The sequence below is a fragment of the Phoca vitulina genome, unplaced genomic scaffold (genome assembly GCF_004348235.1).
Source record: "Phoca vitulina isolate PV1807 unplaced genomic scaffold, GSC_HSeal_1.0 scaffold9, whole genome shotgun sequence".
Classification (NCBI taxonomy): domain Eukaryota; kingdom Metazoa; phylum Chordata; class Mammalia; order Carnivora; family Phocidae; genus Phoca; species Phoca vitulina.
In genome coordinates this window covers 148,102-170,219 of record NW_022589712.1, presented here as the reverse complement: position 1 = coordinate 170,219, position 22,118 = coordinate 148,102, and the positions used below count along the sequence as shown (strand labels likewise).

The 22,118-nt window shown below is 41.7% G+C and overlaps 1 protein-coding gene across 6 annotated transcripts in view; it reads left to right on the top strand.

Moving 5' to 3' along the window:
• The window catches only part of FAM120B (family with sequence similarity 120B), a 100,196-nt gene extending 79,660 nt beyond the window's left edge, over positions 1-20,536 (top strand). For 3 of the 6 annotated variants that reach the window (XM_032407438.1, XM_032407440.1, XM_032407437.1), the window contains one exon: positions 18,033-20,124. In XM_032407438.1, the coding sequence (XP_032263329.1) occupies positions 18,033-18,045 (13 nt within the window). In that variant the 3' untranslated portion in view covers positions 18,046-20,124. Of the gene's footprint in view, positions 1-18,032 lie in introns of all 6 variants that reach the window. The other 3 variants (XM_032407441.1, XM_032407442.1, XM_032407439.1) reach the window with 2 other exon arrangements.
• Positions 20,537-22,118: the final 1,582 nt, after the last annotated feature.

Sequence of the window (22,118 nt, the reverse complement as noted above, 5' to 3'; positions counted from 1 at the left end):
TTTAATTACTGACTCAGTCTCCTTTCTCATTGATTGGTCTGTTCAGATTATGTGTCTCATTGTGATTCAGTCTTGGTAGGTTGTATGTCTCCAGGAATTTATCTATTTCTTCTAGGTTGTCCAGTTGTTGGCGTGTAAGTGTGTATAGCGGTCAGTTCTCTAGTATCAGTTTTAATTTCTTTCTTTCTTTGTAATTTGATTTGAGCCATCTGTCTTTTTTCTCTTGGGTAGTCTAGCTAAAGGTTTGTCAATTTTGTGTATCTTTTCAAAAAACCAATGTAGTTTCATTTATCTTTCTTTATTGTCTTTCTTGTCTCATTTATTATTTTTTTAATTTTGTTATTTCCTTTCTGCTGTCTTTGGGCTTAGTATATTCTTTTTCTAGTTCCTTGAGCTGTAAAGTTAGGTTGTTTATTTGAGATGTTTCTTTCTTCTAATGTAGGCATTTATTGCTATAAACATTCCTCTTAGAACTGCTTTGGTTGCATCCTATTATTTTTGCATCCCATTAGGTTTTGTACGTTGTATTCTATTTTTGTTTGTATCAAGATACCTTTTGATTTCTTCCTTGACCTATTGGTTGTTCACAAATGTGTTGTTTAATTTCTACAGATTTGTGAATTTTCCACTTTTCTTCTTCTTATGGGTTTCAAGTTTCACACCATTGGGATCAGAAACTATACTTGATATAATTTCAATCTTGTTAAGTTAGGGGGGTGAGGGACAGAGAGAGGGGGAGAGAATCTTAAGCAGGCTCCACACCCAGCATGGAGCCCAGTGAGGGGCTCAATCTCACAACCCTCAGATCATGACCTGAGTCGAAATCAAGAGCTGGATCCTTAACCAACTGAGCCACCCAGGCACCCCTCAATCTTGTTAAATTTTTAAGACTTGTTTTATAACCTAATGTACGATCTATCCTGAGGAATATTCTTGTGTGCTTGAGAAGAGTGTGTATTCCTCTGTTATTATAGATGTCTGTCAGGTCCATCTGGTTTAAAGTGCAGTTCAAGTCCAGTGTGTCTTTATTGCTTTGTTGTTTAGATGATACACCCATTGTTGAAAGTGGGGTATTAGATTCTCCTGCTATTATTATATTGCTATCCCTTCAGTTGTGTTAATATTTTCTTTATATGTTTACAAACTTTATCATCCTTTCATTATAAAAGCTGCCAACAAAGTAAGTATAAAAGGAGTATATCTCAAGAAATGCCACGTATGACCAACCCATAGCTAGCATCATATACAATGGTGAAATATTGACAGCTCTTTCTCTAAGATCAGGAGCAAGAGCAAGATGCCCACTCTCACTCCTTCTGTGCAGCATAGTACTGGAAATTCTAGCCATAGCAATTGGGCAAGAAAAAGAAATAAAAGGCATCCAAATTGAAAAGGAGGAAGTAAGATCTGTTTGATGACATGATCTCATATGTAGAAAATCCTAAAGACTCCATCAAAAAACTTTTAGGACTATTAAATGTATTCAGTAAAGTTGCAGGATACAAGCTCAAATTAAAAAAAAAAATCAGTTGCATTTCTATACACTAACAACAGACTATCCAAAAAAGTAATTAATAATTCTAATTATAGTAGCATTAAAAAGAATGAAATATTTGGAAATAAATTTAACCAAGGAGGTGAAAGATCTGTATAATGAAAACTATGAAACACTGATGAAAGAAATTGAAGACATAAATAAATGGAAAGATATATTGTAAAATGTTCATAGATTGGAAGAATCTTGTTAAAATATCCATACTACCCAAAGCAATCCACAGGCTCAGTACAATCCCTATCAAAATTTTAATGGCGTTTTTCACAGAAATGGGACAAACAATCCTAAAATTTGTATAGAACCACAAAATACCCCCAAAACCCAAAGCAATCTTGAGAAAGAACAACAAAGCTAAAGTTGTCACATTTCTTGACTTCAAACTGTATTACAAGGCTAAAGTAATCAAAATAATGTGGTACTTGCACAAAAATAGACTCATAGATCAATGGAACAGAATAGAGAGCCCAGAAATAAAACCTCATATGTATGGTCAATTAATTTTCAACAGGGGCTCCAAGAATACACAATGGAGAAAGGAACAGTCTCTTCAATAAATGATGTTGGGAAAACTGAATATCCACACGCATAAGAATGAAATTGGACCCTAAACTTACACAAAAATGGATTAAAGACTTCAACATAAGACCTAAAACTGTAAAACTCCCATAAGAAAATATAGGGAATAACCTCCTTGACATCAGTCTTGTAAGTGATGTTTTGGATGTGACACCAAAAGCACAGGCAACAAAAGCAAAAATATACAAGTGGGACTACATCAAAGTAAGAAGCTTCTGATAGCAAAGGAAACAGTGAACAAAATGAAAAGGCAACCTATAGAATGGGAGAAAATATTTTCAAACCATATATCTATCTGATAAGAGGTTAATATCTAAAATATAAAAGGAACTATTATAACTCAATAGTAAAAAAAAAAGAAAAAGAAACAAAAAACCAAATAACCCAATTGAAAAAGGAGCAAAGGAACTTGAATAGACATTTCTCCAAAGAAGGCTTACAGATGGCAAACAGGTACATGAAAGGGTGCTCAATATCACTAATCAGGGAAATGCAAATCAAAACCACAGTGATCCATACCTGTTAGAATGACCATCATCAAAAAGACAAGAGACAAGAAGCATTGATGAGGATGTGGAGAAAAAGGACCTCTTGTGCACCATTGATGGAATATAAATTGGTGCAGCCACTGTGGAAAACACTATGGCAGTTTCTCAAGAATTAAAAATGGAACTACCATATGGTCCAGCAGTCCTACTCTGGATATGTATACCTAATGAAAAGGAAATCAGTATCTCGAAGAAATACCCACACTCTAATGTTCATTGCAGCATTATTCACAGTAGCCAGTGTGGAAACAACCTAAGTGTCGTCAACAAATGAACAGATAAAGAAATTGTGGTACATATACACAAATAATATCCAGCCATAAAAAAGAAGGAAATCCTGCCACTTGTGACAGTGTGGATGATCTTAGAGGACGCTATGCTAAGTGAATCAAGCCAGACACAGAAAGACAAATATTTAATGATATCACTTATATGTGGAATCTGAAAAAGTCGAACTTTAGAGAAACAGTAGGACAGTAGCTGCCAGGGGCTCCAAGGTTGAGGAAATGGGGAAGTGTTGGTCAAAGTGTACAAATGTACAGTTATAAGGTGAATAAATTCTAGATATCTAATGTACAGCATGATAACTATGCTAAAAATAATGTATACTTGGAATTTGGTGAGAGAGTGGGTCTTGAGTGTTCTCACTACACACACACACACACGGTAATTATGTTAAGTGATAGAAATGTTAGATTAATAGTGGTAATCATTACACAAGGTATAGTTATATCAAAACACCGTGCTCTACACCTTAAATATATTCAGGTCTTTATTTGTCAGTCATACCTCAATAAAACTGGTGAAAAAAAAAAACAAAAGCAAAGATAAAGAGGGTGCCTGGGTGGCTCAGTCAGTTAAGTGTCTGCCTTCAACTCAGGTCATGATCCCAGGGTCCTGGGATTGAGCCCCACATCGGGTTCCGTGCTCGGCGGGGAGTCCACTTCTCCCTCTCCATCTGCCCATCCCCCCCCCCGTTTGTGCGCTCTCTCTCTCTTGCTCTCTCAAAATAAATAAAATCTTTAAAGAAAGAAAAAGAGAGGAGTCTGGAATTGAGACGTGTATAAAACAGATGCATAAGCATCAGACTGACTTAACAGTGGTTGTCTTTGGGGTGGGGATGAAATTACAAGAGACTGGTCATTTCCTGCATTTCTGTCTTGTTAAGAAAGACAATTATTTGAATTGGAAAAAAAATTATTTGAGAGGGACCCAAAGACAGAAAATTTTTCTTTATTCAGCATTCTCTTGGCCAGAAGTCCTATTGACTCCATATACGGTGTATAGGATTGGAACTGCCTGCTTGTGCAGACTGAGAGCTGTGGAGTTGCTGGGGGTTGTCATGTTACCTTCTAACATGGGGTCACCATCTCCCCTGCTCCTCTCACCAGTCAGTTCCCACTGCGCACCAGAGTGCTGACCACTCCACTTCTCATTGTATGCAGATTTTCGGTCCTTTTAATTTTTACCATCTGTGGTCAAAAAAGAACAACAGTTTAAGTTAGTTTGCATTTCTCTGAGTATTAGTGGAGCTTATTTATTTCATATACTTATTGGCCATTTGTAATTCTCTTTGTGAACTACTTATTTATATGCTTGGCTAAATTTTTCTTGGGTGATTTTTTATATTGATTTGGCCTTTTTTCATATTATGGGTATTAAATCTTTGATGTTCATCTATATGGCAGATATTTCCTCTTCCTGGCTTCCTCATTTTGGAATTCATTATTTACATAGAAACCTAGGCATCATCCTTGATGTTTCCATTTCCCCAAGTCCTGACAAACAGTCTGTTGGGAACAGCGATATGTGGAACCACAAAAGACCAAATCATATCTGGAATTCACACTCTTCTTAATATGTCCACTGCTGCCACCATAGTCCATGCCTCCATCGCCTCTCTCACTGTGACTTCTGAAGCTCCATATATATGGACAGTGAAGCCCCCTCTGCCTTCAGTAGCCTCTTCTCTGGCTGTCCCTTTACCTTGCTCTGGCAAACCTGGCAGTCCCATAATTTAGCTGTTGCTCCTGTACCTTTGTGTTCCTCATTCCTGCTTCCAGACTGTTCTAGTAGTAAGTAGAACTACCTAATGAACTATCCCAAGCCTTGGTGTTGTAAAACAAACATCTAGTATGCTCACAGACTCTCAGTCAGAGCAGACACAGCTTGTCTCTGCTCCATTGTGTCTGGGCCCCACCTGGGAGACCTGAAGTCATACGAAGTCCTATTCATTCACATTTCTGGCTTATGCTACCTCTTGGCCAGGGGCCTCAGTTTCTCTCCACATGAGCCTCTCCATTAGTCCACGGAGACTAGTTTGGGCTTCTTCCCAGCATGGTAGCTGGATACCCAAGAGCTAAACACCCAGGCCGAGGCCATGTCACTGTTTGTAACCTAGCCTCAGAAGTCATTCATCAGCTCTGCTGCCCTATTCTGTTCATCAAGGCAGCCAAAAGGGCCTGCCCAAATTCAGGTGAACATGAAGTATACTTTCCTCTTGACAGGGGAAGGGGGGGCCTCCACAAGAGCATAGGAGACTAAATGTATTGCTGTGGCCATTTTTTGGAAGGTACTAAAACTACAGACTTTAAATCTCCTGTCATCCAACCCTACCACCTACGCTGCCATTGTCCTTCAGATTCTTCAAGATTTTGGCTCCTGGCTCCCTGGCACTCTTCCCACCGTGTGTCTTATAATAATTTTTGGTGATTTCAATAGCCTGTAGGTAGTCCTTCCCTGATAACAATTCCTTGACCTGCCGTTTCAGCAATGTGGTCTTCCACCTTCACCTTATCGTTCCCAGTAGCTCAACCACTCCATAACTTCAGTTTCAAACACACTCCAACCACACAGCTCGCTGTGTACAGATCCAGGTGATTCTTTGGTCAGATCAGAACCGCCCAGTCCATTGGTCCAACTGCCCTTCATTGGGCCTCACACTTCTTACACACCCCTTCTTACTTGTCCTCCCATAACTGTTTATCTTCTATGGTCAGTAATCAAAATGACTTCCTTGTTTATACTCTTGACTGCTTTGCCTTTCTCATTTTACTGTGTTTATGTGGTAAAACCACAAACCCAGGTTAAATCCAATCCTCTGCATTTGGGATGTGGCTAGAGAAAGACCCACAGTCATGCTTACTAGTCCCAGCTTAAATTCATGCTCCCTGACCTCAGTGAACTCTTGGTCCTGCCCAGCGGTCGTCCTCCATTCTTTGCTGCTGTCCAGATGCTGCACACCCCCTCCATCCCTAGCCTTCCAGCACTTCCTCCTTGTCCATAGTCACAGCTGACAGCTTTGCTTTCTGTACATTCCTTTAGCCACATTTGTTCTCCCCCAAGTATCTATGCACCATCTAGATTCCTAACCAAATACCAAGAGAATTGGACAAATCCATAATAGCAGAGGTAATATCTATTTTTTCACCTACTTATATGGACAGACTGACCATGCTTTTAGCCTGGGCCAGGCGCAGCTGTACTCAGCTCTCTCTCCATCATCTGCTCAGTGTCACTGCTGCAGAGCACAGCCCCCCTTACTGTTGAGCATCAGGTACGTTCTCCCACCTCACAGAACCGTCTCCAGAAATCACGTCATTTCTTTGCTTTCCTTTATAGAAAAATAATTTTGAGTCCAGAAACCCATAGTCAGCCAAATTAGCATTCTAGCATAAGAGGAAAAATGAACACATTTTCAGGAATCAGAAAATGTTGACTCACAGATCCTTTACAAAAGAAAATGGGTATGGTCTAGCAAAATGAGCACTTCACCTAACATGAATACATGAGCTGTAAGAAGCAGTGTTGAACAAAGAAATTAATAAAGTATCATTATTGCTAAACAGTTATTAACTGTAAGAAAACAAAAATGCGGAAACAATTGACTAAAATCCCAGATCATCACAAGGAAAGTGATGAGTGTTTCTGGGGAATAAGATAAAAAGAAAAGTAAAGACAAACTAAATTTCTTATCTTGCTTTAGAGAGGGGATAGAATTGTAATAAATCTTGATGTTTTTAGAAAAGTATAAGTTTATGTGTGTGTAAAATGTAGGGATATGTGCTGGAAGAAGGTGGTGATTGATGGTTGGATGGATTAAGTAGGTGGATGGATGGATGGATGAATAGATGTTAGATACGTGAACGTCTATCATATCCTTTATGGACCTGGTGTCATAAATCAAAATAATAAGCAAAACGCAAGGAGAAATAGACCCAGTGATAGGGAGTATTAATTAACACGTATCTGTCAGAAATGAACCGATCAAATGGACCAGAAGTAGTGACATACATTTGAACAATCCTTTAACAAACTTATTCTGATAGAAATATACAGAACGGTATATGCCCTTTTGTTTATGTTATCTTACACAAATGGACAGTTCAAAAATCTAACCATGTGTTAGGCTCCAAAGTAAATCTCAACCAATTTAGTGAAAAGTAGAAATCATACATGCTGTATTTTCTGTACACAAGAAAATAACTAGAAATCAACAACAGAAAAATAAAAAGCAAAAATCTTTCCACTTGGAAATTAATCCATTATTCTAAATATTGAGGAAATCAAAATCACTTTCAGAAAGCATAATAACAGTACTATATTCAAAAAAATAATGGGAGGGCAGTTATGTCAGGGAAGACAGGGTATAGGAAGCACCAGGAATCTGTCTCTCCATCTAGACAACAATTCTACTGCCAGAAACTGTTTAAGGGAGCTATTTTGGAACAGTATGGAGCCTGAAGACTTGCAGCTTCCAGAAGATAGCTTGACTGGTAAGCTGTGGTTAATTCCCATCATTTTTGGCTGCCCATCCTCCAGCCCCATGGCAGACAGCCATGCACACATTCCTGGGGTACCTTGCTGGAGCCAGGGCGAACAATGAGGACCTTGTCCAAATATCAGGCTCTTGTGTAGTGGTTGCTGTTTTTGATTGCTGAGATTCAAGCATAGAGGCTGGCCACCATTGTTTCAACCTCCACTGGCTGAAGTGGCTTTCATAGCATTGAATGGGGCAACGCATGTGAGTGGGTACCCCCCCCAACTTCCTACTTTTGTGGGAGCCAGACACTTAAGATTCAGGACATTCAAACACAACTGCACATGCAGGGGAATTTAAAAAGCCAATGCATGGCCGGGGAAAAATGGAGGCTCAGGAAAGGTGTGAGAAGACCTTAGGCTTTCCCCTCAGGCTGATCTCCAGCAGACACACAACAACAAACAGCAAACACTAGGAGATGGGGAGAATCTGATTTCCAGAGGTAGAACAGTATGATTCAATTTTTATGATGTCCAGTTTGCAACAACAACAACAAAAAATCACAAGGCATACAAAGAAATATGTAAGCATGGCCCACTCAGAAGGACAAAATAAGTGGACAAAAACTGTCCCTGAAGAAGCCTAGATGTCATATTTAATAGACAAGACTTAAAGATCCTCAAAGAGCTAAAAGAAGACACAGACAAAGGAAAACAAGGAACAAACTGAGAATATCAAGAGATATAAAGAAATAAAGATTACAGAAAGAACCGAGAAGGTATCTGAAGCTGAAAAGTATAATGACTGAAATGAAATCTTCTCTAGAGGGGTTCAAAAGCAGGTTTGAGCAGGCAGAGAAGGAATCTGTGAACTTGAAGATGGGGCAATTGAAGTTATTAAGCCTGAGAAAAAGAACGATGAATGAAGAAAAGTGAACAGAGTTTTAGGGACTTGTGTGGTACCAGCAAGCAAACTAGCATATGCACTGTGGGAGTCCCAGAATGAGAAGAAAGAGGTAAAAAAAGAATATTTGAAGGAATAATGGCTGAAAACTTGCCAAATTTGATGAAAGGCATGAACCTACAAATCCAGGAAACTCAGCAAACTAATTCGAATAAACTCAAACCACACCAAAAGGCATCATAATCAAACTGGTAAGGGCCAGAGACAAAGAGAGAATCTTGGAAGCAGCAAGAGAGAAGTAACTCATCAGATACAAGAGATCCTCAATAAGCTTTTCACCAGTTTCTCATCCAAAATCTCAGAGGCCAGAAGGCAGTGGGTTGATATACTCAAAGTGCTGAAAGGAAAAAACTGTCCACCAAAAATTCAATATCTGGCCAAACTGTTCTTCAAAAATGAGGGAGACAGTTTACGGATCACTCAGAGTCAGTGCTACAGGCCTGTACATTGCTCCTGTGACTTCCCTGCTGTCTGCCCCACTCGGCCCCACGATGCTGGTGGACCTCAGCAAGTGGTCCAGGCCTTTGAGCCTCACCATAGAGAGAGGCTGGCATGTCCACTACCCCCCAGTGTGACACATGCTCTGCCTCCTTTAAAGAGCAGTACTGGAAAAAGCAATAGGGAGTCACTTTGTGGTTAAGGCATGGCCATCTAGATGAGCTGCAGGGCTGGGTGAGAGGTTGTCAGAAATCCCATGTCTGTGCCTGCTAAACTGGTCATTCTTCATCTGTGTAAGAAAAGCCAATCTGGAGTTGTGGAATGTTGTGTTAATTTTGCTGTTTGCTTATAGTTGAATAAAAATAAAAACATATGGATGAAAAAAAATGGGGAAATAAGGACATTCCCTGATAAATGTAAGCTAAGGTGAAGGAGGTCATTACCACAAGACCTGCCATGCAGGAAGTGCTGAATGGAGACCTTCAGGATGAAATGAAAAGACACTGGACCAAACTCCAAAGCCTTGTGAAGACAGAACAAGATGAATGCATGGGCAATTACAAAGCCAGTATTGTAATTTTGGTTTATTACTACACCTTTCATTTTCTACATGATGTAAAAGAAAAACATAAAAATTCAATTATTAATATATGTTACTGGGCGTACAGCTTATAAAAATGCAAATTGTGACTTAAGTCACAGGACAGTGTGGAGCTGTATCAGAGCAGAGTTTTGTTTTTTAAATTTTTTATTTAAATTCAATTTAATTAACATATAGTGTATTACTAGTTTCAGAGGTAGAATTCAGTGATTCATCAGTTGCACACAACACCCAGTGCTCCTTACAACAAGTGTCCTTCTTAATGCCCATCATCGAGTTACCCCATCCCCCCACCTCTCTCCCCTCCAGCAACCCTCAGTTTGTTTCCTATGGTTCCTATGTTTCTTATCGTTTGCCTCCTTCTCTGATTTCGTTTTATTTTTTTCCTCCCTTCCCCTATGTTCATCTGTTTTGTGTCTTAAATTCCACATATAAGTAAAATCATATGGTATTTGTCTTTCTGTGATTAACTTATTTCACTTCACATCATACCCTCTAGTTCCATCCGTGTCCTTGCAAATGGCAAGATTTTATTCTTTTTGATGGCTGAGTTATATTCCATTGTATATTTATAAACATTTTCTTCATCCATTCATCTGTCGATGGACAGCTTGGCTCCATATTTTGGCTCTTGTGGACATTGCTGCTATAAACATTGGGGTGCATGTGCCCCTTCCAATCACTGTGTTTGTATTCTTTAGATAAATACCTAGTAGTGCAATTGTTGGGTCATAGGGTACCTATATTTTTAAACTTTTGAGGAACCTCAGAGCAGAGTTTTTGTATGCTATTGCAATTAAGTTATTGGTTAAACTCAACTTAGACTGTTAGAACTTTAAGGTGTTAGATGTAATCCCCACAGTAAACACAAAGATAATAGCTATAGATAATAGCTATAGAATATATATACACAGAGAAGGAAATGAGAAGAGCGTTAAAATGTGTCTCTACAAAACAAACAAAATCCAAAAAAAAAAAAAACAAAACACAGTTACACACAAAAGAAGGCAGTAATGGATGAAATGAAGGACAAAAAGCTCTAGAGCACATAGAAAACATAGCAAAGTAGCAGAAGTCCCTACTTATCAGTAATTACTTTAAATTTAAATTTATTAAACTCTCCAGTCAAAAGACAGAGATTGGCAGAACAGATTTTTTAAAAATCTGACATGTGCTCTCTATGAGAGATTCACTTTAGATCCACAGACACAAGTAAGTTGCACATGAAAGGAGATAAGCAATATGCCTGATAGAGTTCAAAGTAATGGTCATAAAGATGCTCACTGGAGGGGCACCCGGGTGGCTCAGTCGTTAAGCGTCTGCCTTCAGCTCAGGTCATGATCCCAGGGTCCTGGGATCGAGCCCCACATCGGGCTCTCTGCTCAGCTGGAAGCCTGCTTCTCCTTCTCCCACACCCCCTGCTTGTGTTCCCTCTCTCTCTGTCTCTCTGTCTCTCTCTCTCTCTGTCAAATAAATAAAAATCTTTAAAAAAAAAATGCTCATTGGACTGCAGAGAAGAGTGGATGAACTCTGTGAGAACTTCAGCAAAGAGATAGAAAATGTAAAAACATATCAGAGTTGAAGAATACTATAACTGAAATGAAAAACATAATAGAGGGAATCAGCTGTAGATTGGAAGATGGAGGAGAACAGATCAGCAATCTGGAAGACAAGGTGATAGAAGTTTTGAACAGAAAGAAAAAGGGATTTTTAAAAATGAGGATAGGTGAAGGGATCTCTTGGACAACATCAAGCAAATAAACATTTATATTATAGGGGTCCCAGAAGGAAAAGAGAGTGAGAAAGGGGCAGAAAAATTATTTAAAGAAATAATTTAAAACTTCCCTGGGGAAGGAAACAGACATCTAGGTTCAGGAATCATAGAGTTCCTAACAGGAGGCCCACACTACAACGCATAATAAGTAAAATGTCAAATATTAAAGATAAGGTAGAGAGAGTTTTAAAAGCAGCAAGAAAAAAAAGAGAAAAAAAATAAAAAAATAAAAAATAAAATAAAATAAAAGCAGCAAGAGAAGCAACTAGTTGCATACTAGGGAAACCCGATAAGACTGTCAGCTGATTTTTCAGCAGAAACTTTGCAGGTCAGAAGGGAGTGGCATGATCTGTTCAAAGTGCTGAGAGGAAAAAAAATGGCAGCCAAAAATCCTGTATCCAACAGGCTATCATTTAGAATAGAAGAAGAGATAGAGTTTCCCAGACAAACCAAAGTTAAAGGAGTCCATCACCACTAAACTGGCCTTACAAGAAATATTAAAGGGACTTCTTTAAGTGGAAAAGAAACGGCCATAATTAGAAGTGAGAAAATTATGAAAGGAAAGGGGACTCACAAAAATATGTGAAATATGACAACATATACATAAACCATGGAGGAGGAATAAAAATGAAGTTCTTTTAGAATGTGCTTGAATTTAAGTAACTATCAATGTAATATAGACTGCTGTATACTGAGGATGCTATATGTGAACCCTGTGGTAACTGCAAACCAAAAATTTATAATAGATACACAAAAAATAAGGATAAAAACAAGAATAACACTAAAACAGTAAAGTCATCAATCACAAGGAAAGAGAGCAAGAGAAGAAGGACCAGAGAACGCCTACAAAAACAACGTGAAAACAATTAACAAAATGGCAATGAGTACATACACATGTACACATAATTATATAAATGTAAATGGTCTAAATACTCCTATTAAAAGACACAAAGTGATGGAATGAATAAAATGGATAAAAATGAGACCCATCTATATGCTACCTACAAGAGGCTCACTTCTGATCTAAAGACACATGCAGACTGAAAATGAAGGGATGGATAAAGATATTCCATGAGAATGGAAGTGGGGAAAAAAAAAAAAAAACGTTGGGGTAGCAATACTTGGAAAAAATTGACTTTAAAACGAGGACTATAACAAGAAACGAAGGACATTACATAATGATAAAAGGATCAATCCAACAAGAGGATGTAACAGTTGAAAACGTGTATACAGCCAACATTGGAGCACCTAAATACATAAAGCAAATACTCACACATGAAGAGAGAAATTGACAGTAATTCAATAATGTAGGGGGCTTTAATACCCCACTTACATCATGGATAGATCATCCAGGCAGAAAATCAGTAAGGAAACATTTCTTTGAATGATACATTAGACCAGATGGACAGATAAATACAGAACATTTCATCTAAAAACAGCAAAATACACATTCTTTTCAGTGCACATGGAGCATTCTCCAGGATAGATCACATGTTAGGCTATAAGACAAGTCTCAATAAATTTTAAAAGATTAAAAATCATGTCAAGGGACGCCTGGGTGGCTCAGTCGGTTGGGCGTCTGCCTTCGGCTCAGGTCATGATCCCAAGGTCCTGGGATTGAGTCCCACATCAGGCTCCCTGCTCCGTGGGGAGCCTGCTTCTCCCCCTGCCTCTGCCTCTCTCTCTCTGTGTCTCTCATGAATAAATAGATAAAATCTTTAAAAATAAATAAATAAATAAATAAATAAATAAATAAATAAAAATCATGTCAAGCATCCTTTCCAACCACAATGGTATGAAACTAGATATCAATTACAAGAAAAAAAAACTGGAAAAGAACACAAACATGTGGAGGTTAAACAACAGGCTACTGAACAACCAGTGGGTCAACAAAAAAATTAAAAAGGAAATAAAAAAATACATGGAGACAAATGAAAATGAAAACATAATGGTCCAATGTCTTTGGGATGTGGCAAAAGCAATTCTAAGAGGGGAATTTATAGCAATACAGGCCCACCTCAAGAAACATGGAAAATCAATGTAACCTAACACCTAAAGGAACTAGAAAAGGAAGAACAAAGCCCAAGCTTAGTAGAAGGTAAGAAGTAATAAAGATCAGGGTGGAAATGAATGAAATAGAGACCAAAAAAACCAACAACAAAACAGAAAAGATCAATGGAACTGAGAGCTGGTTCTTTGAAGAGATAACCTTTGGCCAGATTTATCAAGAAAAAGAGAGGACCCAAATAAACCCAGAAATGAAATAGAAGTAATGACTGACACCATGAAAATACAAAGGATTATAAGGGAATACTATAAAAAATTGTATGCCAACAAATCGGACAACTTAGAAGAAATGGTTACATTCCTAGAAACATAAATCTTCCACATTGAATCAGTAAGAAAGAAAATCTGAACAGACCAATTACTAGTAACAAAATTGAATTGGTAATCCGAAAAACTCCCATTAAACAAAAGTGCAGGACCAGGTGAATTCACAGATGAATTCTACCAATCATTTAAAGAAGAATTAATACCTGTTCTTCTCAAACTATTCCAAAAAATAGAACAGGAAAGAGAGCTTTCAGCACATTTTATGCATCCAACATTACCCTTATAACAAAACCAGACAAAGATGTTACAAAAAAAACTACAGGCCAGTATTCCTGATGAACATAGCTGCAAAAATTCTCAACAAGATATTAGCAAACTGAATTCAACAATACATTAAAAGGATCATTAACCACAATCAAGTGGGATTTATTTCGGGAATGCAAGGATGGTTCAGTATCCACAAATCAGTAAATACAATGTACCACATTAACAAACAAAAAACAAAAATCATAGGATCATCTCACTAGATGCAGAAAAAAGCATTTGACAACATTCAACATCTGTTCATGATAAAAACTCAACAAAGTGAGTGTTTAGGAAACACTAACATAATAAAGGCCATATGTGACAAATCCACTGCTAAAATATCATACTCAGTGGTGAAAAACAGCTTTTCTGCTAAGATCAAGAACAAGACAGGGATAGAAAAACAATAGGGAAAATCAATGAAATCTGGAGTTGGTTCTTTGAAAAGGTAGGAAAATTGAGAAACCTTTGGCTAGACAAAAAGAGAAGATAGAGAAATTCAAAAATGTAAGTGAGGACATTGTAACTGACTTGACAGAGATAAAAAGGATTGTAAGAGCATACTATGAAAAATTGTATGTCAGTCTAGAAGAGGGCGCCTGGGTGGCTCAGTTGGTTAAGCGACTGCCTTCAGCTCAGGTCGTGATCCTGGAGTCCCGGGATCGAGTCCCACATCAGGCTCCCTGCTCAGCAGGGGGTCTGCTTCTCCCTCTGACCCTCTTCCCTCTCGTGCTCTCTGTCTCTCATTCTCTCTCAAATAAATAAATAAAAAATCTTTAAAAAAAAAAAAAAAAAAAAATAGAAGAAATGGGCAAATTCCTGAAACGTATTAATAACCTAAACTGACTCAAGAAAAGATAGAAAGTCTCAATAGACTTATAGCGGGTAATGAGACTGAATCAGTAATCAGAAACCTCCAGCAAGAAAAGTCTTGGACCAGATTGCCTCTCTGTGGATTCTACCAAATATTTAAAGAAGAATTGACACCAGTCCTCCTCAAATTAAAAATAATAATAATAATAATAATAATAATTAAACCAAATACTTCTTAATTCATTCAGTGAGGCCAGAATTTCCCTGATACCAAAGCCAGATAAGAATATCACAAGAAAATTATAAACCAGTGTCTTGTGAGTGTAGATGCAAAAATCTTCAACAAAATATTTAAAAATTGAATCTGATATAATATTAAATGAATTATTCATAGAATCCAAGGGGGATCTATTCCAGGAATGAAAGTGTGATTCAACATTATTAGAACGAAGGGGGCAGTCACATGACCATCTCAATTGATGCAGTAAAGACATTTGACAAAATCCAACATTCTTTCATAATAAAAACTCTTAGAAGACTAGGGATAGAGGTAAAATTCCTCAACATGATAAAGGGTATTTATGAAAAACCCATAGCTAATATCATACTTAATGGTGAGAGATGAGAAGCTTTCCCCCTAAGATCAAGAAAAGATGCCCAGTTTCACCACTACTATTCAACATTGTACTGGCATTCTAGCTAGAGTGATTAGATAAGAATAAGAAGTAAAAGGCATCCAAATTGAAAAGGAAAATGTAAAGCTGTCTCTAGCCATTCATGTCATGATCCTATATGTAGAAAATCTCAAACACTCCACAGGAAAGCTACTAGAGCTAATAAATTCAGCAGAGCTTCAGAATTTAAGGTCAACAGACAAAAATCATCTGTGTTCTATATACCAGCAATGAGCAGTCAGAAAAGGAAATTAAGAAAGCAGTCCCATTCATAAGAGCATCTTGGTAAAATTTATTCCTATTTAAGGTGGTGGGGGGGGGGAGACTGGATATCCCATGCAAAAGAATGAAATTGGACCTTTACTTAACACCATATACCAAAATTGACTGAAAATGGGTTGAAGACCTAGACTCAAGGGCTGCAACTATAAAACTCTTTAAATAAAGTATTGAGAAAATCTTTATGGCATTGGATTTGGCAAAGTGCTCATGGATATGACACCAAAAGCATAGGAAACAGAAGAAAAAATCGATAAATTAGACTTCGTCAAAATTAAGAATTTTGGTACATTAAAGGATAATATCAAGAAAGTGAAAAGACAGGGTTATTAATAATAACCCCCACAACTTGACAACAAAAAGATAACATGGCTTGAATAGGTTTTTCTATAAAGAAGGTATGCATATGGCCAGGAAGCACATGAAAAGATGCTACACATCATTAGTCATCAGGGAAATGCAAGTCGAAACTACGAGGTACCACTTCACACCTACCAGGAAGACACAGCTATTCCACTCCTAGGTATATACCCCAAAGAATTAAAAGCAGGGATTCAGATATTTGTACACCAGTGTTCATAACATCATTATCCACAGCACTCAGCAGGTGAGAACAACCCCAGTGTCCATTGGCAAATAAATAGCTCCTTGCTGGACAGCCTCTGCAGACAGGCTGGCTGCATCCCTGAGGAAGTCAGTGAGGCGGGTCCTGGGAATGGCCTCAGGAGCGGCTGTCCCCATGGCCCAGCCTCTGTGCACCTGACCTCAGTGAGAGCCCCCACTCAGAGGGCGGTGGGGAGCGCCACCCAAGCAGCCCACACCAGCAGCCTTCCTATTTCCACCGCACCCGGCCACCTGGAGGATGGCGACACGAAGCTGGTTCCTATCTTTCAGATCTGGAATTTTCCTCCAGTGATTTCTTCTGTGATATACTTCCTTCCATTCTCTCTGCTGTTACTTGTTGCAGAAGTTAGACACCATATTCCAGCCCTGTAATTGTCCTACATTTTCTCTCCTAGTATCTTTTTGTGGGAGATTTCATCAGCTTTGTCTCCCGTTCTTTCCGGTCTTTAATTTTGCTGTTTCTAAATTCTGAGAGGTCAGGATATCTCTTTTTTATAGCATACTCTTCATTGTTTTGTGATCGCAACATTTCTTTTGCATCCCAGGAAATTAATTATACCAGTAACTTTATTTTGTTTTTTCCTTTCCTTCATAGACTCTTCTTCCAAGTTTCTCTATGTGTTTGTTTTGGTCCTTGTTTTTGTTTTAGATTTTTTTTTCCCTACATGGCTGGTAATTCTTGAGGGCAGATTGTGTTAATGAGTCAGGTATTGAAAAGGCCATTGGAAGCCTGTGCCCTGGGTGGGACTTTCAGCCATGGGATCCTTGGGGATCCTTGCTCTCCCGATCCGGGGAAGAGTCTTCCTGCTCTTCCTGAAGACACCGAGGGAATGACATGGTTAAGAAACTCTGGGGGAGCCCTGAGCGACCACTTGAAACTGGGGTGTGGAAGCAGTACACAAGGGCCCTGGAATGATCGAATTCAGATTTCAGTGCCATTAACTTGGGTGGGAAATAGGAGGGGAGGAGAGCAAGTGTGGAGAAGCTTTAACTTTTGGGTACATTATGGTCGAGGTGCCATGCTGGCTGTGGCTCAGCTTCTGCCCTGTGGCCTGGGACAGAGCACCTGAGAGGTGATGTCACCCCCCCCGAGTCAGTGAGAGGGTGCATGCGTGCACACGCAGCGTCTCGCACCAGGCAAAGCCGCAGTGAGCACATGCCGCATGGCATCGGCAGCGGTGGGTGCTTGTCATCAGAGGAGTGCAAGCAGGAGCTGCAACGGGCAGGGCCAGTGTCTGTCAGCACATTGTAGGGACCCAGGCACAGACCCTGGGCACCAGCACCTACCACCTGTGAGAAAGGGGGATCTATGCAAGAGCCACTCGAGGGGTCTGGAGCGGCCGGTAACACAGTGCCCTGCATCCTGGGGAGGGGCGTTCAGAAGGAGGGCAGTGGGCAACTTCCAGAGTTGTCGAGGCAAGAATGACCCCCAGAATATGGAGGATGCTGGCCCTCAGGGCCACGGGAGTCAGCACGTAGTAAGCACTTGGTAGTGGCGTCAGGATGGGTATGAGTGCTTCTGGCTGCAACTGTGAGCTTTGGTTCTAACAACTAGGAAGTCAACAGCGATGGCCACCATTCTCCATTCAGTAAGGCTGTGTCCTCAACTCATTGTAGAATCAGGCAGGATACACATACGTGAAACACTGTCTCCTCTCCCAGACCCACAAGGAAGCTGTGTGCGGGCACGCACACCCCAGCCGCTCTGGCCAGGCCTGCCCTCCTCCCCGTGGGCTGGCTTACAGGATGCGCTTGGCAGGGAGGCTCATGCTCTCACTTCTGTTGCAGGTGGTCCAACTGATGCCCACCTGCTGGAACAGGACAGACCCTCACGGTCAGAGGAAGAATGGTTTTAAAGCATGGACACTGAGCCTAAAGCTCTAAACCTCTAAACCTCTTGCTTCTCTCCAACCAAGACATAGGATAAGATAACACAGTATTTTACCCAGTCACAGCGCTCAATACAGGTGTGTGAGTGAGGTGAACTGGATGTGTTGTGTGTGAACTCCACTCCACTGTGCCATTTACGTTGGCACCGGAGCACAGTCGGCTTCTGGAAACCAGGCAGCCAGGCAAGGCTGAGGGCATACAGGAAACCACCTTCCCCTGCCTAGATGCGTTGCTGCGGTTCCACCCCAAGCGCAGGGATCATCCCTGATTGCTGCCTGTAAACGTGTAGACCTGCGCAGAGAGAACGGAGAAGCCAGGAACACCTGCGTCAGCCCGGGCTGCAGCAGCTCCCGAGGAGGCAGAGCCTGGCACGGGGTTTGCGCGTCTTCGAGCGGCTGCCCTTGAGTCCCTCATGCTTGAGTTAAAAATGGGAGTTACAGCAAGTTATTTTCTGAGCAGTCCACCCAGGCCTGGGACGCGCAGGCCCGAGTGAAAGTTCACAGTGGTTCTTGGTGCTCACTGGCTCGGGAGTGCTGCATGGGTGAGTGGGAATGGTTTGGGGTTACCATTTTGTTCCAGGGAATATCTCGGGACCACCCATGTGTAAAGGACACGTGCAGGATCTGAGAACAAGCAGCACTTGGAGCCCAGTGACTCATGCAGGACTGGGACTCGGGCCCTTGTCAGTTGCTTGGTTCTGCACACAAAGGAACCTCAGCCACTGGACAGACGGTCTGATTGGGCTTATCCGCTCTCCTTTTGTGTTGTGATGCTGATCAGTACCACGAGTTTTTCTGCTATTGGAACGAGAAATGAAGACCCGCTTCTTTGCTCCTGTTTTTCATTTGGACCTGTCGTTAAAGTTCTACAGCTGGAAAAGCCTCAGGCACCCAGTGATGTCCAGCCAGGTTTCCGGTGGGCTCTGCACCAGCATCTTCACATCAGGGGTTTGCTGAGTTCAGGAGTTAGCAACTGTAAGTCTATGTACACTCTTGGAAAAAAAGTGGTAATTCCCGTGTCCGTCTGCTACTGTTATCCCAAAGCTATTTAAATATGTGCAAATGTGCGTTAGAGTCCTTATGCTCAGAGCTCTTTCTTAACACAGCTTTCATCCCAAGATGTCATATAAATAAATGAAACGAGATAATGAAACAAGTCGTGTTGTTTCCCCAGTCCCCACAGCTCCCGGTGCGCTGGCCAGCCCTATGCTCGGGAAGAGAGGTCCGTACGAGACGGGGGCCGGTCAGAATCCTCTTCTCAGGAGCTGCCCCACCAGCGTCCACAGGAGGGACAGATGCTGGGCGGAGGGCGGAGGGCAGAGGCCCTCCCCATCCCTGTCACCCTTGGTGAGAGCGCACCCCTTCCTTGAACTTGCAGAGCATCTGGTGTGGCTGAGCCCATGGTGGCGTCCGATGTGCCCCCCTGGCCCACCACTGGCCGCCTGCCAGGCATCTCCGTGAAGAGGGACTAGATTTCCAGAGGGACATCTGCCTTACCCGTGAATTTTTGCAGCAAGAATGACTTCGTGTATTATGTAGTTGAAAAGAAACAATGATGGCCAGTGACCACGGTGAGATCTCGGGTAAAGTGTGTATTTATAAAGTACTGAGCTCTTGGATTTTATGAGGCTCAGCACCCAAAGGGCTGGACATGTTCATTTTTTTACCCATCCTTTGAACTTTGTGTTTAAAATTTCAAGCTCTTTCGGGCACCTGCCACAACTTAGGAAGAAAAATAAGTCAGTAGCACCGCATTTCCTGACTGTCACAAAAAAGAAAAAAAAAAAACACAAAAGAAAAAAAAGCCTGTGTTGTGTGTGTGGTGAGCTCTCGTGTGCTGTTGGAGCCCAGCTGACCGCGTGTCGATTGTGTTCGTTTGTCCGTGGCCGTGCGGGAGCTGGGCTTGCAGGCTGGTGGAGGAGAGGGCTCGCTGCCGACCCTCACCCCTGTCCTCAGGAAGCTGCAGTTCCATGTGGGGAGAGGGGAGCCTGGCCTTTTCCCCCCCGGGGAGCCAGGAGCCCTGGTGTTTGTCATCTCCTGTGTGGTGCTGAGTGGGTGTCCCTGGGGCACGAGCTGCGTCCACACCATCAGCCTCCCTGTCACTGGAGTACAGGCTGACGTCTGCCTTTTCCTTGTTGGCTTCTGGCTTCTGTAGAGCCTTCAGGAGGAGCTCGGGGACTGGGGGCTGGCATTTCAGACTTGACCCTGAAATGTGGTCAAGCAGTAAGTTGTTCTCTTCTACCTCATCTTTTTTTTTTAAAGATTTTATTTATTTTAGCAAGCGAGCGAGAGAGAGAGAGCCCATGCACGAGGGTGCAAGAGAAGAGCCAGGGAGAGGAACAAGCAGATTCCCCACTGAGTGTGAAGCCCTTCATTGGGCTCGACCTCACGACCCTGAGATCGTGACCTGAGCTGAAACCAAGAGTCGGACGCTCAACTGACTGAGCCCCCCAGGCAACCCTCTTTTCCCTCCTCTTGAGCCAAGTGCACAAGAAGGTCCTAAATTATTAGAAAGGCTACTCATCCAAATCCCCTTCAGTCTCTGGTGATGCCTGAGGCCTTGGGCCTGTGTCCCTGTCCCCGCAGCGGCCATCCCCACTCGCAGCCATTGATGATCCAGGCAGCCTGTGGGCACAACGCTCTCCCCACCTGCTGACACAGCCCTGGTTTGCAAGCTCCGTGTGGTTCTGAAAACCACTGCAGGAATGTGATTTCTCTCATTATGGCGGCTTTATTAAATTGTTAGATAAAAACTAAAAAGTTAACTCTAACCTTCTCTATTTGGCTGCCATCTGAACTAAAAAAGACAAGAAACAGCCATTCGAAACAGATTGATCTTCACTTGTTTGTGATTTCCCCAGAAGCCCCTTTCAAAGGCCTGGGGAGGCTTAGGTTGGAGACCCTGTGGGACACCTGATGAGTCCTGACGATCCCTCGTGGTGCCCGCGACCAGGCCTGGGTGGGGCTGGCGTGTCCTCCCCCCACCCAGTGGCCCCTCAGCCAGGAGATAAAGCTGAGGGCAAGCATGACCCGGCCCGCAGGACCTCCAAGGGCACATTGGGCACTGCTTCACGCTAAGGCACAGACATCCATGTGCCCTTCATCCCAATTGGGGTGTCCCCATTGGGGGCCATTGAATCTTAATAGTTTTCAATGAAACCGAACAGAGTAATCCAGGGAAGGAATGTCGCTGGGAAGATTTGGGTGACTGTAGGTTTTCTCCCTGGCTGTTGGTGCACTTTGTCTTTTCATCGCATTTTGCATGAGACAAATTGAGTACCAGGAGCAGAACTGCCTGAGCTCTGCTGCGGATGCTCATTCAGCCTCTCGGTGTCTCAGCCTCCGATCTGTAAGTTCCTATAAAATGGTCTGAGTCACACACACTCTTGTCTTGGTCCCTGTAAGCTTTAAAATACAGGAAAAGCAAATAGTTCTATTAAATTAAGCCACCAATCTGTTTATTGAACTGAATGCGTCAAGCCCTTTACGAACAATCTAAATCAAGATGAACGCCTGTCACGTGTGAGGGGACATTAGGAGAGTCTGAGCCACGGAAATAAGCTTGGAACCTTCTTGAGCTGATTGCACCCTCGAGTCCCAGATAGCGGAGCAGGTGACAAGCCACTGTGCTCTTGGAGACAACTGAGTCCGTGAGGAAGGGGGAAGCTGTTCCAAGGAAACAGAGTTGCGGCGGCTGAGGGGCATCTGGAAGGAGCAGTACCGGTTAGGGTTAAGTTTTATTTTGTTCTGAAAATGTTTCCCGAAGAGTCAGACTCTTATGTTGTCCTCACAAACCTTCTTCCCTCGCTTTTTTTTTTTTGCACATTTCCTTCTCGCAGTTTGACCTTCCTGAGTCTGAAAGCTGACTTGAGACGGTTTACCTCAGCTCTGGAGGTTCAGCCGGCAGCCCCCACGAGAGTGTTGGTGGCACATTATGGTGAGCGGGCTGTGGGACACGTGTTCCCAAGCCCGAGCGCGTAGATGT